The following is a 13,350-nucleotide window of genomic DNA, read 5'->3' as shown; positions in this document are numbered from 1 at the left end:
ACAGATGTCACAAGCCTTTCCCACAGAGCCAGCATCTCTGTGCTTCTCAGTACGGCTGTGCTCAGCTCAGCCACACAGCAGGGAGCTGCATGAAAAGGATGTCACTGCCACTTTGTGAGGCAAGAGGAAGCTAGGGAAGGGGCGCAGCTCAGTGGCAGAGCATCCGCCTTGAATGCAGAAGGTCCCCAGTTCAGTCCCCAGCATCTCCAGGTAGGGCTGCGAGACAGCCACTGCCAGCCAGTGTAGTCAGTACTGAGCTAGATGGACCACTGTGCCAACTCAGTATGCTCCCTAGATGCCCATAAAAAGAGGGGCAACTTGGGATTCCTTTTCCATGCATCACATAAATAGGAGACTGGGACAAGTTCAGGGATGGTGATCACAAAATAGCTGTGTCCGCAGTCCCCTGGGCAACCGTTCGCCAGGCTCACCTCATAGATGTGGTACAGGGAGGAGCCCTCATCAGGCCAGTAGCGGTCACACTGCTTGACGCCGTCCTCCACTAGAGGGCTCAGCATGACAATGACGGTGCAGCCGTTCTCCCACACCATCTATGCACAAGCAACAGACACTGAATTCCCAGTCCTCAAAATGCAAACACCCTTCTTCTCTAGACCAGAAGAAGGCATAATCCACACCAGGTACTAAGGGACAGGTGTGGGTAGAGGGAATGGGCCCAGGTTGTATGTTCTCATAGGACAGAGTCGCAGAGGATAAAGCTACCAATGGCTGCTAGTTACGGTGGCTTGTTTCCCAATTCCACTGTTGGAGGCAGCATGCCTCTGAATGCCAGATGCGGGCTGAGTGCTGTTGTGCTCAGGTTCTGCTTGCAGGCTTCCCAGAGGCATCTGGTAGGCCATTGTGAGAAGAGGATGCTAGACTAGGAGGGCCTTTGGCCTGACCCAGCAGTGCTTATGTTCTTACAGGGCAAGTCAGAGACCCAAACCATCTAGCACACAGGAGTGAAGAGGTTGTTCCTCTGCCTCCTGTCCAGGATGGGTCCCACTTCTACTTCATTTCCAGGTAGGATGTGAACCAGATTGGCCTGAAAGCTACCTCAGGGCTGTGTGTAGGGCCAGGCATCCATAGCCACCCCATGAAACTTGGCACTGTGTCAGGCACAGAATTTAGTAAATCTTAGCTTCAGTTTAAAAACAAAGCAAAAGGACAAGTTTCATTCCCTCATGACTGCAGAGGTAAGCTTGGAAACATACAAGCCATGGTCTAGCCAAGTTAAGAATTTAGAGGGGAGCCAAAAAGGGCTTTCACAGATTGAGCTCCAATGCTTTGCATACCTCCTTCTTCTGGCTAGCAAAAGTAACGTAAAATCACACAAAGGGCAAAACTAATCGTGCAGAAACAAGCCAATATTCAGGACCTTTGCCAATTCACAAAATTTATTCAGGGCCGTGCCTCGGTGTGGAGCATGCAGAGCTTCATCCATGGCCAGCATTGAAGGTTTCTCTACAGCACGGATGGGGAATCCATGAGCCCCTAGAGGAGGTGGCAACCATGAATAGCCTGTAGGGCAAAGACGTAGCTGCTCCTGCTGTTGGACTACAACTCCCATCATCTCTGACCATTAGCGATGGTGGTTGGGGCTGATGGAGTCCCAACAACATCTGAAAGGCCACAGGTTCCCGATCTTTGCCTGCCCTACAGGCTATTCATTGCCACCACTTCATCTAAGGGCTCTGTATGGAATATTAATACAGACAGTGCGAATCTCTGCCAAACAAGGGTCAGTCAGCTTTCTCACACAGTGCAGGAGTAAGGGCCGCATCCTAAATGCCTCTTTGCCCCCCACACCACCCTTGAGCAAGATCTTCCCTGAATTGGCTACCATGAGCCATGCATGCCTCACCTGCCAGAAGTCAGCGATGGTGTGTGACGGTGGCCCCTGTGTGGCAATGTATGCTGGCATCCGTGGATCATGGTCAATCTGCAGAGGAAATAATATGTGTTGTACTTGTCTTGAAGGGAAGGGGAAGAGTGGAACTAGGGGTAAAAGAGGTCAAGGTCAAGGGGCAGGACTCTAGTCTGCCTGAACTTTGCTAACTGCAATAACTCTGGATGGAAATCTTGTGCCAAGACAGCAATCATGCTTAGCGGTACCCTGAACATTAGAAATTAATTCTTTCCCCATGACTTGTCATTGTCCAGGCTCACAAATCCACAAGCAGCAAACCCCCCCCCCCACCCTCCCAAATGAATTATTAGTTAGGAGGAGAAGTCACCATGCCTGGGTGGGTATGGGGGCGAGGGGGAGAAGAAAAAAATTAAAACCAATCTTAACTATATAGGGTTGTACTCAACTAGCTTTTGTTTAGAGCAGACCAGTCAAAATGAATGAACATTACTAACTTAGGTCCATTCATTCCAATGGATCTACTCTTGAGTAAAATTTAGTTGAATACAATTCATATTGTCCACTCTGCTGCACTTAAGTCGTACACGTTGCTATTCAAGATAGATTTCCTTTAAAAATCCACGATAGAAGGTTGATTGGCTGAAGGACTTTCTCTAAAGGGGTTACAGTCAGTAGAGCATGAGACTCTTAATTTCATGGTTGAGGGTTTGAGCCCCATGTTGGGCAAGAGTTTCCTGCATTGCAGGGAGTTGGACTAGACGATCCTCGTGGTCCCTTCCAACTCTACAATTCTGTGAGTCCCCTATGATACACAGACAGTCTGAAATTGGAGCGTTTAGGTTAGTGGAAGGGTATTTGCCCAATTTCAACACTAGGAGGAGCAGGGCTGCATGACAAGAGACCAAGAAAGTTTACCTGATTCTGGAAGACAGCACTTGGGAAAGCATCCAGCTTTTCCCTCCAGTTTGGCAGCACTGGGAGGGCACATTCAGAAAAACAAGTTTGCTGGACTCAGGGAAGAGCTCATGGCCAGGGAAGGGGGGGGGGTCTGTGCTTTCATTTATGATGGGTCTGTCATGTTTTAGTGAAGGGACCTGGTGGCTTTGAGGACATCACTTAAAAATGAGCCACAGTCGATAGACTTGACCGAGCAAAAGGTTGCCTCTTACATGAGGGCAGTGTGACAGATTTAGTGGATTGAAGGGGGCAGTTCAGTGGAGTGTGTGAATCTGAGTTTGTAGCACTCACAATAGGGCTGGCATTGATGAAGTCACTGCGGGAAGGATTGCTCTCTGCCTTCAGCTTGATGCGGGCATGATCGTCTGGAAACAGCAAAAAAGTGCAATGAGTCAATGTAACGGGACCCAACTGAGTAGCCAGGGACCTCTGAAGGGTTCTGGGCCTCAGTCCTGGAGTTCTCAGAGAACATGAGCTATCACTAAGGATGGGTGAACCTTTCCGTTCCAGTTTCTCTCTGTTTCCCATTTTTCCATTCTTAAGTTCAGCTCTCCACATTGCCACATCAGTTTGCTTTTACAAAAAAAAAAGTCCTTAAAGTCACTAGCATTTTAGTGAAAATTTACCCTAATATAAACATTCCCCCTAATACCATTTTGGTATCTTATTTTCACTAATATATGCATTTCTATGCACACTGGCATATGCATTTTTGTGCACATCCCTTGGCGGGAGAACTCCCCCGGAAACTTTGGAGAAGTTAGAATTTCAAAGGATGGCTGTGCTTCCGCCTGCGCATTGTTTTAGAAAGCGCAAACTAGACAAATTTGCTTTTAAATGCGAATTAAAACTGAAAAAAATAGCAAATCATTGATTGTGCAATCATTCAACAATCCCCATGCAGAAGAGCCTCAGAACTAGCATGCCAGCAGGGATACCAGGAAGAAGCACCATTCTGTGCTACTCACAGGGCACATAATCAGGGTTGCGGTTTTTCTTGATGTTTGCTTCACGTTGCGCAGCCTCACAGGCATTAGGCTCAGCCTGGTATGCACACAGCGCCTGCCACTCCTTGGCTAACCGGTCACGGTTGCGCAGGTGGTCCTCCATGTATGCCTACAGGCGATGGGGGACAGCGTCATTACCACCTCCTAAACATGTCCACTTGCACAAGGACATCTGCACATACCTATGTGGGTGCCTACACGCTACCCCAGACAAGTAATTTTAAACATGCAATTTTCTTACACAGATGTTGTTTGAAACTTCTGGTTTTATTTATATTATGAAAAAAATATTTAATGTTCACTCTTACCAGTGTTCTTCATTTATATTTTTGTTAATATTTATTTTAACAACTTTTCAAATTTTGCAAATTCTTTTAAATGTCTCATTTCCATTGACTTTCTATCCACCTTTCCATGGCAGTTCTTTTCTGACTTTATAAAGCTGCTCTATTACTTATATTTTAACCATTATATAAGTTAATTATAAATTATTAAACTACAATTCTCATCTGCTGCTTTACTTCAAATCCTGCCTACGCTTTTTTAACATAACCATGGTATTTTTCCCAAATGTTTCTTTGTATTTCATATTGTTTTATGTAAACTACTTAAGAGGTTCTTGTTGATTAAACAGATTATCAGTTCTGCCAAATAAAGAAATAAAAGGTCCAGGGGTAGCCAATATGGTGCTGCCCAGATGTTCTGGACTGGAGATGTGGCCCTAAACATCTGGATGACACTGTGTTGGCTGCCCCAGAAATAGCCAATCATCAAAAAGGAGACTGCTGATATCTATAGGCCAAGATCCATGGGGAGCAAAAGACAGCAGGGGCACTGCTGTTGCCACGTACTATCTGAAATCAGAAATCTTGACATTTCATCTACTATCATTTTGCCCACATAATTGTATGTCTAAAGATGGGAACCTGTGTTGCTTCAGATGTGGTCGAACTCCACCGTCCCTTTGCCTCAGCCAGTGTGGCCAATGTCCGGGGATGATGGGAGTTGGGGTCCAATGTCACCTTGAAGGCCACAGGTTCCCCAACACTAGTCCACAGCACCTCTGGTTGTTACAAAGCTGTTATCTGGCAACTTTGCACCTCAGTTAAGCCTGTACCTCCACACACACACACACACACACACGAGTGCAAACACGCCTCACCAGAATCATGTGCCCAGTAGAGATGTCCATGTTGGATTGCACAGGCTCCTCGCACCAGGATGGTGTGCTGCTATGGGAGCTGGGGCTGGCCTGGGGCGCATCACTGAACTGTGAGGAGACACTGCTGACGCGGGAATTCTCCGCCGGAGCAGAGGGCGAGGGAGCTTCGGCACGGCCAAACAGTGATTTGGCAGCCATGTGCTGCCGACACAACTCCTGTGGGAAAGACACAGCTGCAGCAGCTAATGTACTAAAGATCTGCCACAGGCAGGGCAAATGTCAGGTTGGAGCTTGCCAGAACGTCAGAGGCAACAAAGCAGTGTCCTTGCACACAAAGCCCCTCTTCCAGAACAGAAGCTTTGTGGCTCCTCCCAAACTTTGAGGAAACGGCCCCAATTTGCAGCTCTTTGCAAAGGACAAAACGGGCCGCACCATACCTGGTATTCAAAGGTGCTGTCAGCCGCTCCTTCAGGCCCCAGCCCTGCCAGCCGCTCCTTCTCTCGCTGCTTGGCATGCTGGCGCAGACAGAAGACCACCGCGGCAGCTATCACAATGCCAGCCACGCAGGCCAGCAAGACAAAGGTGAGCAGCACCGAGCGGAAGGTGTCGCCAAAGTGTGTGGGGTGGGGGTAGGTCGCAGCCTCGTTGCGCTGTGGGGAAGGAGACAGGAGTCAAGAGCAGCACAGTGGGATAGGGAGGGGCTCCTGGGACATGCAAAGGCAGAAGAGGGAGTCAAAATTGGCACATGTGGCAGTCGGTGGCTGCTGGCGCTCCCACGATCTTTGTATCATGGAAACCAACCAGGATTTCCTCTGGCTCCTTGAAGAAAGAAGTTCTCATTTCCTTGATCCACTGTGAAAACCCCAGGAGTCCCCGCCAAACCCTATGTTACATAACCTGCAGCCAGTACGTTTCCTCCCACTCTGAACCCTGTATGCTGGAAGCACCACCACCACTCGTGATCCAATCCCTCAGCTGGGCACTGCAGGGCTAGCTGTTGGACTACAACTCCCAGCATCCCCGATTACTGGCCACACTGGCTGATGCAAGTTGAGGTCCAATAGCTTCTGGAGGGCTATTTGACTTAGGCGATGCTGGGCCGGTGATCCAGGATTCTCCAAGCCCCGCTTCTTGACGAATCCCCGGCCGTATTCAGGTACTCGGTCTGCTCACATGTAGATAAACATGCAAGGAAGAGCAGGGCCATGCGGCTAAGCTCCACCCCATCATCTCTACACAGTTTAGAGCCTTCCATGAGTTTTGAAGGTAAATGTCAGAAGCAGGGAGCCTCTTCCACTCATACAGGCCTCCTGTAAGGATTTAAAGCCAAGCACAACCAGGGATTCAAATTGCATTGGGTGCTTCCACCAAGTAGGGGGGCAGATCTCTGCTTTAGAGCTGAGAAGGGCTCTGAATTGTGTAGAGATGGGTGTGCTTCAGGGGGCAGGTCTGAGCAGCACAACCAACCCTGCTTCTCCTCTTACGTTGCTTAAACTCTTAAATAGGGCTATGGTCAAAACCCAAAGACCGCTGCAAACCCCAAGGCCTATGACCCCCAGCTTTACCTGCCCAACACCTGTCTGTAGGATCTTCACTCCCACCTCCGTCTCCAGCTGTGGCTTCACCAGTGCTAGATGGGAAAAGGGGACAAAAAGGAGGGACAGCTGGCAAAAGGGCAAAGGCAGGCAGACAGGCAGGCAGCTGCTGGGGAAGTGAAGGCTTTCGAGTGGCCCAGGGAGTGGTGTGCTAATCCGCTATCTCTGGATCACTGCCATGTTGCATGATCGCCTTCCTTACTTTGTGTACTAAAGGCAGCTGCCTTCACCGATGTTTGCCTATTGCATCTGAAGGAAGAAATGGATACTCTGCACATGGACATTAACTGGGCAGGTGGACAGCGGGATAAAGGGTGGCCAAGCATCAAGTCAGGAGGGAGTGCAATGTTGTAGGGCAGGAGTGGGGAAGCTGTACTCCTCCCAGCCTTGCTGGTCTACCTCCTCCCTGACTATTGATCATGCTGGCTGGAGCTAATGGGATTTGGAGTCCAGCAACATCTGGAGTATTCTCCAGCCCTCCTGTTCCATATCTAGTTGAGAAGACCCACTAGAGTCCTTCTAGATCCAGGATGGCAAAATGAGTCTGCAACCAGATGCATTCTCATATGTTGCAATTATCATTTCAGAGTCAACTTACCAGCCCTGTTGGCCACATCACCCAGAGACAGGTTTTGGTGGTTTTGACGGATGCGGAAGGTGAGAGCTGGGCCCACAACACTGCAGAGTGAGAAGTTTGAGGTCACAAGTTGTCCGATTCCATCCTAGCACAATATACACCCACAAAGCAGGTTGCCTCTGCTGCTTTGTGTATCACCATGTTCAACAATATCCAGGGCTATTTTTCTAGAAAAAGAGGTGCCAGGACTCACCCTTGTTCTCTTATATTAGCAATGGCACCCACCTGAGGTGCTGGAACGGAATTTCAGTGATTTCTGGCTTTAAAAAAAAAAAGCCCTGCCAATATCTAACCCTCTAATCTCATGACACCTCATTTATTTACCAATTAGGAGCTTGGAGTCAGGCACAGTCAAGGCCACCTGTGTTTTGTCTCAGGCCAAAAAGCGATATCACAATCATAATGTTGGGTATGGAGAAGGGTTGGGGCCTAGTTCCAATTTCAGTGCAAGCATGCAACAATATGAGAAAGGGAGGGAAAGAGAGACTGTGGCCACAGTCCTCCAATTCCTTGCCCATTTTAATAAAAGTTGTTTCTTCGGGATAAGCCAGCTGATGCAACAACTTCCATTGCCACTTCAGGTAACCATATTTATATAAATAGGCAAGCGCCTTATGACCAACCAGCAATGGGAACCTGCCAGGACAGGATACATTAGCTACTTGAAAAGCATTGTGGAGATCTTGGGAAAGGCATCTTCCTCAGGATATGCTTCCAGAATCCCCTCCAGCCTGCCTCACCAGGCTCCTCCCCTTCCTGAGGCACCAGAGGCAACAACACACTCCAGTTCCTTATGGATCCCCACCTCTCAGTTAAGTCCCAGCAGCACTCGCCTGATGTTGATGAAACTGGCAGTGGACAAGTGAACATGCTCAGCCAGGATCTCCAGGAGCCGGATGCCAGCAGCAAGACCCAGTGGCCTGCAGGTGGTGGAGATAGAGGAGAGGCCAGGAGCCAATGGGAAAAGCATGCATGGGAGAAACATTGGGAGGCAGAAAGCGGGAGGGCAACACTTTCCTTGTACTGGTATATGAGAGAATGCAAACAACCTCCTGCCACCCACTCTAAGGAAACACCTAAGCAATGTAGCCCATGAAAGCTGTCAAGAGCGTCCCAGCCATGACCACCCAACAATCTGAACAAGATGGCAAATATGTGTTGGGATTAAAGTCCAGCTTTGCCCAAGTGCAACAGCAAGAAGCCATAGGATTTGAGGGACCAGGTGTTGAGAGTAGAAGAACGTTCCTTGTTCTTCATGTGCCCCCTCCTCCACAAGAGGTCCAGAGGGTGGCAACACAAGAACGGGCCTTTTCTGCAGTGGCTGCCCACCTGAGGAATGCTCTCCCCAGGGAGGCTAGCCTAGCGCCTTCATTACATATCTTCAGGTGCCATACAAAAACATTTCTCTGTAACTAGGCCTTTGGCTGCTCAAGTATTCTATGGCCTTTTAAATGCGCTTATGGGAGCAGGATTATTGGTTCATTTTTAATGTATTTTGTGTTATCATTTTGTGCTTTTAAGTTGTGAACTGCCCTGTAATCTTCAGCTGAAGGGCGGAATACAAATTTAATGAATAATTGTTGCTGTTGTGTGAGTCTTGATCTCGTGCCTATGTGAGACAGGCACATGCATTTTTACCTCTCAAATAGCATCCTATCTCCCAAATGTTAGAGACCACACACCTCGCCCCCACTGGCCTAACTCATATTTCCTTGGCCCTTCCCCTTCCCCCCATGTCCCGCCCCTTCTCTCACTTTTGGTCAGTGACAATGTAGCCGTATTCCTCAGCAGCCAGCGCTGTCTCTGGCCGGTCCTCATCCTTGCCAGGTCCCCCTACTGATGTGTGGCTCTTCTTCATCACTACCACCTGCCTCTTGAGGCCAGCTGCTTCCCCCTCACCAGCATGGAGGGGCTCAGGTTGTTCTGGGGAAGCTGTCGTCATGGTTATTTTGGCCTTAGTTGGGCTAAGCGTCTCCCTCTGTGCCTGCACCTGCCCCTCTGTGGGCACAGCACTGACATAGCTCTCTTGAGAGGGGGGTGGCTCCAGCTCCTCCCCATGTTGCATTTCAGCTTCTGTCACCTGAGGAGAAAGAGGCACATCACTCACCAGCACCTCAGCACTTCCAACCTGCAACCGCCAGTGGTTAGGTGATCCCTCCTGCCCTCTACTCCAACCAAAGCCCCTGAAACGTTAACTGTGCCTGTTCATTATCAGCCTCAGGCTGGCCAGCTCTGCCTTCAGGTCTCAGGGGCACACACCCAATCTTCTCCACAGGCTGTCCATCTAGAAACTAGCTGTGGAGGATTGTACTATAGGTTAAGCACAGGCCAAGTCTACTCCTCAGGGCAAGACGTTGCTTCATCAACTCAGGCTTCCCATACCGTTTACCCCCTGTAAACTGGTGTGAAAGCAAATTCCAACAATCTTAAGAGGGCCTTAGGGACTCTGGGCTGGAGACTGCCCCTTCCCTCTAGAAGGAGCTGCCTTACCCGCTTAGATTCTGGAGTCTCTGGTCCAAGCCTACCAGCTGGGGAGAGAAATAGAAGAGTATTTAGTTTCTAAGGTAAGAGATCTTGAATCCTCAAGCCAACCTGGAAATCAAACTACCCACTTTGGAACCTCTGCCCAATGTTCCCCGATGTGCAGGAGGGGGTATGGCTGGCGCTTTGATTACATAGCAGTAAAGGTATTCTGTACAGCAAGTACACTCTCCCTTTCATTACTACTTCATGGGCTCCACAGCTAAGCACCAACACAGAAAAACAGGTTCTGGATAGAGCTCCAACTCAGATTTAGCCCCAGATTGTGAGGAGCAGGGCTGGATCAGCCTCTTGTCAATGCAGACATAGTCCAGATATTGTTCTGTGATATCCCCAGACACACACAACCCTCTCTCCATCTCCTTTCCTTCAGCTATAGACACCCCAGCTGCCTCTTCTCCCAGATCCTCTTACATATACCATCTTGCTGACCTTACCTGGACTCCGGAGGAGCCGGAGAAGACCTGCAAGGGAGCTGAGATGCTGGGGAGTGAGATCCTGGGGCCTGATGCCATAGCTGGCAAGCACTGCCGCCAGCCTCTCTAGTGCTCTATCTGTGGAAGGGAAATTGGGAAAAGAGGAAGGTGTTGCAACTGCAGCCCCACCAGCACCAAGGCTTCTAGGTTGAGATAACAAGCTACAACAGGGGTGGGGATCCTGTGGCCTCCATAGGCCATTGTACTACAACTCCCATTAATCTTGACCGTTGGCCAAGACTGACTGGAGCAGATGGGAGGAGTCCAACAGCATCCACAAGACCACAGATTCCCCACCCCTGAGCTACAAAGTGCTTGAGGGAACCCCCTAGTGAAACACAGGTAGGAACAGTCTCACCTGGCTCTGCCAGGAGTGGCCGGGGCTCCCCTCTGTATTCAGAGCTGTCGCCATAGTCCAGAAAGGGGCCATCCGTCCTGGAATCGTGCTTCTGCTGTGCCATAGTTCTCGATTTACCTGCCTGCTCCTGTGTTAGGTAAAGTGCTCCCAGGTCCTGGAAAAGTTGACCTCCATCCAGTCCCTGCTGCCCCCTATAGGAGGGAGCAGTGCTGGCACCAAACAGGGCCTTGGAAGCAGCAGCTCGGTCCAGCAGAACAGGGTGCTCAGCGTTGTGAGCATTGGGGTTGTCCCGGAAGGTACCGTCTGGGTAGCTGAACTGAACACAGGGAAAGAGAAAGGCAATCTTGAAGTGTTCACAGCAGAGGGCAGCAGAGTTTATTCTAACATGCAGCTAGACCCATTTTGTGCAATGTAAAAAAACAGAAGTACAGTGTGAAATAAGTTTTTGTGCAGTTAGGCATATGGGTTTTAATAAGGAGTTGGTGGGTTTCTAAAAAAAGAAATAGATGAGAAAATGAACTTTTAGGTTGAAAGCATATATTAAAAAATTAGCAACTGGAGTGACTGATTGGAACTTAGGGTTTTAAAATAAAAAACTATAAGCATCCCACCCCCTCTAAATATCCCTCGTCCTAGCCAGCAAGAAACCTTTTCCAAAGGCAAAGTGGTGCAGTTTAGAATTCAGTGGCCTGCAGTCCAAAATCTATCACCAGCAGTTACAGTTCTGCTCAGGCTTTGAAGTGACTCCTTTCTACTCAACCCTTCAGTAAAACCTAGGCCTCCTAAGCACATCCAGTTCTCTCCATTTCAACAGGCCACTTTGCAAATCACAGGGCAGGCCCCTGACTCTCCTTCCAGTGCTTTGTGCAGGCTCCTTGCCCTTACTCTGTATGCAGCATTGCTGAGACACACCTGGTGATGTGGATATGAAGCTAAGAAGGGCTCCTTGTAGCCTAGCTCAGGCTGAGAAGCCAACAGCAGCTCCAGGTACCGCTGCAGGAGGACTGGAGGGAGAGGAGGCTGATGAGCTGTCTGGAGGGAGGCAGGCTCTGGTGGCAAAGAGGATCTCCTGGGAGACAGGTGACTAGGCAGGAACCTGAAAAGAGAACAGTCATGGGCAATATATTATGCTATCATATGCAGCTTGGCATCGAGAAGCTCACATTTCCCAGCCCAACAAGATGTGTTTTCTGCTTGCTACAATATTATCAGTGGTAGCGCCTCTAACTCTCTGTAGGGAAGTTTTCCCATCCTGATACAGTTAAGTGTTCTTGCATCGATGGCCACTGCTTGGACATCTTGTGGACATCATCATGGGGAGTTTCCAAATTTCATAGTGGGCTGTTTCTGTTTATTTTTAAGTCCTGCCATTTTCAGCTCTCTTCCTGGCACTTTCTGAGTTTGTCTCCACAATGATTATGCTGCCTTATGGCTCTCAAGAGTCTTAGCCTTCAAAACAGTTGTGTACAGAAAGAGGGGAAAGAGTACCACAAAGAAACAAGAGAAAGAGATTTTATAGACGTGGAAAGAATAAAATGTTGCCTTAACATTTGTTCAAAGGTGGTTCTTATGTTAAGAGTTTGAGAACAAGACATTTCTAAATGTCTTGCAAGCTTTTCAAGCTCCTGGAAGAGGAGTGTTCCACTCTGAAATCAGTCTAGTACTAGTGAGCAGTGGAGTCGGACATCAAACCACCTACAACAGCTTCCTTTCCCTTGAATGTGGATAAGTGGATCTTGGTTGAGAGAAGCACAGACTTCTCTGTGCTTGTTTGACCTGTGTTTGAGTTGTCCCTTCTTAAAAATTGCCATTCTGAGTGACAGACAGATGACTATCAGATAGGAGACTAGGGAGTTCCCATTTATTTTCCAAGATAATTTCCCCCTCTCAGTTGTGATAAGCAGATATTGGCTGAAAATTAATGGCAGCAACTCAAGTAAAAGCTCACATTCCAAATGAACTGTTCCCCTTACCTGTCCTCAGCTACAGACTCCCAAGGAGGTGGAAGTTGAAGTCTGGGGATGCGTTCCATCTCCCGGGAGATCACGTGTTGGGTAAGGTCATCCTGCCACGATAAACCTGCCATGAAGATGGAGAGCTAAGTCAAAGCATGGCCACAAGAGCCAAGTATTGAATCCAACGCTGAAACTATGCATATCATCCAATCCTTGGGAAGCAGCTGTACTCCATAGAATGACCAACTGCAGAAACTAAGACGAAAGATTTTAGCACGGCATCCCCCCAAAATATAGTATTTGCCAGAGACAAATAGTAAAATACAGGGGCCCATCCTTTTTGTTGTGAATTGTATTGTGGAGAAGGGGACGACAGAGGATGAGGTGGTTGGACAGTGTTCTCGAAGCTACTAACATGAGTTTGGCCAAACTGCGGGAGGCAGTGGAGGATAGTGGTGCCTGGCGTGCTCTGGTCCATGGGGTCACAAAGAGTCGGACACAACTGAATGACTGAACAACAACAATTGTGGTTATTATATATGCTTCTCCTTTCATTACTGTTTGCATATGCAAAGGTTTTGGAGAAGATACATTGCTTTGTTTCTAAGTCCCACAAATTCCTGCTGAAATGCTGCACCTATTTATACCATAAATGTTCCTGTTTACGTTTTGTCCTGCTTTCGTTGAACAATAAAGCAGCAATCTTGGGGAAGCATTGCAGAACAACTTATAAAGTGGATTGGGGCACGGTTGCTCCAGTGTAAGTCCACTTCTAATGCACTATTATTGCCT

The 13,350-nt window shown here is 48.5% G+C and overlaps 1 protein-coding gene across 4 annotated transcripts in view; it reads right to left on the bottom strand.

The window, feature by feature from the left end:
• Positions 1–13,350, bottom strand: part of PTPRN (protein tyrosine phosphatase receptor type N) — a 32,157-nt gene that overhangs the window by 7,934 nt on the left and 10,873 nt on the right. The window contains exons 4-18 of one of the 4 annotated variants that reach the window (XM_033160143.1): positions 12,577–12,682; positions 11,516–11,699; positions 10,604–10,919; positions 10,207–10,323; positions 9,719–9,756; positions 8,983–9,308; positions 8,062–8,148; positions 7,190–7,269; positions 6,562–6,626; positions 5,434–5,646; positions 4,997–5,212; positions 3,796–3,943; positions 3,119–3,192; positions 1,865–1,942; positions 432–551 (exon numbers count right to left, since the gene is read on the bottom strand). In XM_033160143.1, coding sequence (XP_033016034.1) covers positions 432–551; positions 1,865–1,942; positions 3,119–3,192; positions 3,796–3,943; positions 4,997–5,212; positions 5,434–5,646; positions 6,562–6,626; positions 7,190–7,269; positions 8,062–8,148; positions 8,983–9,308; positions 9,719–9,756; positions 10,207–10,323; positions 10,604–10,919; positions 11,516–11,699; positions 12,577–12,682 — 2,168 coding nt within the window. The remainder of the gene's footprint in view (positions 1–431; positions 552–1,864; positions 1,943–3,118; positions 3,193–3,795; positions 3,944–4,996; positions 5,213–5,433; positions 5,647–6,561; positions 6,627–7,189; positions 7,270–8,061; positions 8,149–8,982; positions 9,309–9,718; positions 9,757–10,206; positions 10,324–10,603; positions 10,920–11,515; positions 11,700–12,576; positions 12,683–13,350) is intronic. The other 3 variants (XM_033160151.1, XM_033160159.1, XM_033160169.1) reach the window with 3 other exon arrangements.

Source organism: Lacerta agilis, chromosome 1 (genome assembly GCF_009819535.1).
Source record: "Lacerta agilis isolate rLacAgi1 chromosome 1, rLacAgi1.pri, whole genome shotgun sequence".
Lineage (NCBI taxonomy): Eukaryota > Metazoa > Chordata > Lepidosauria > Squamata > Lacertidae > Lacerta > Lacerta agilis.
The sequence above is the reverse complement of the archived record's forward strand: the minus strand, read 5'-3'. Positions and strand labels throughout refer to the sequence as shown.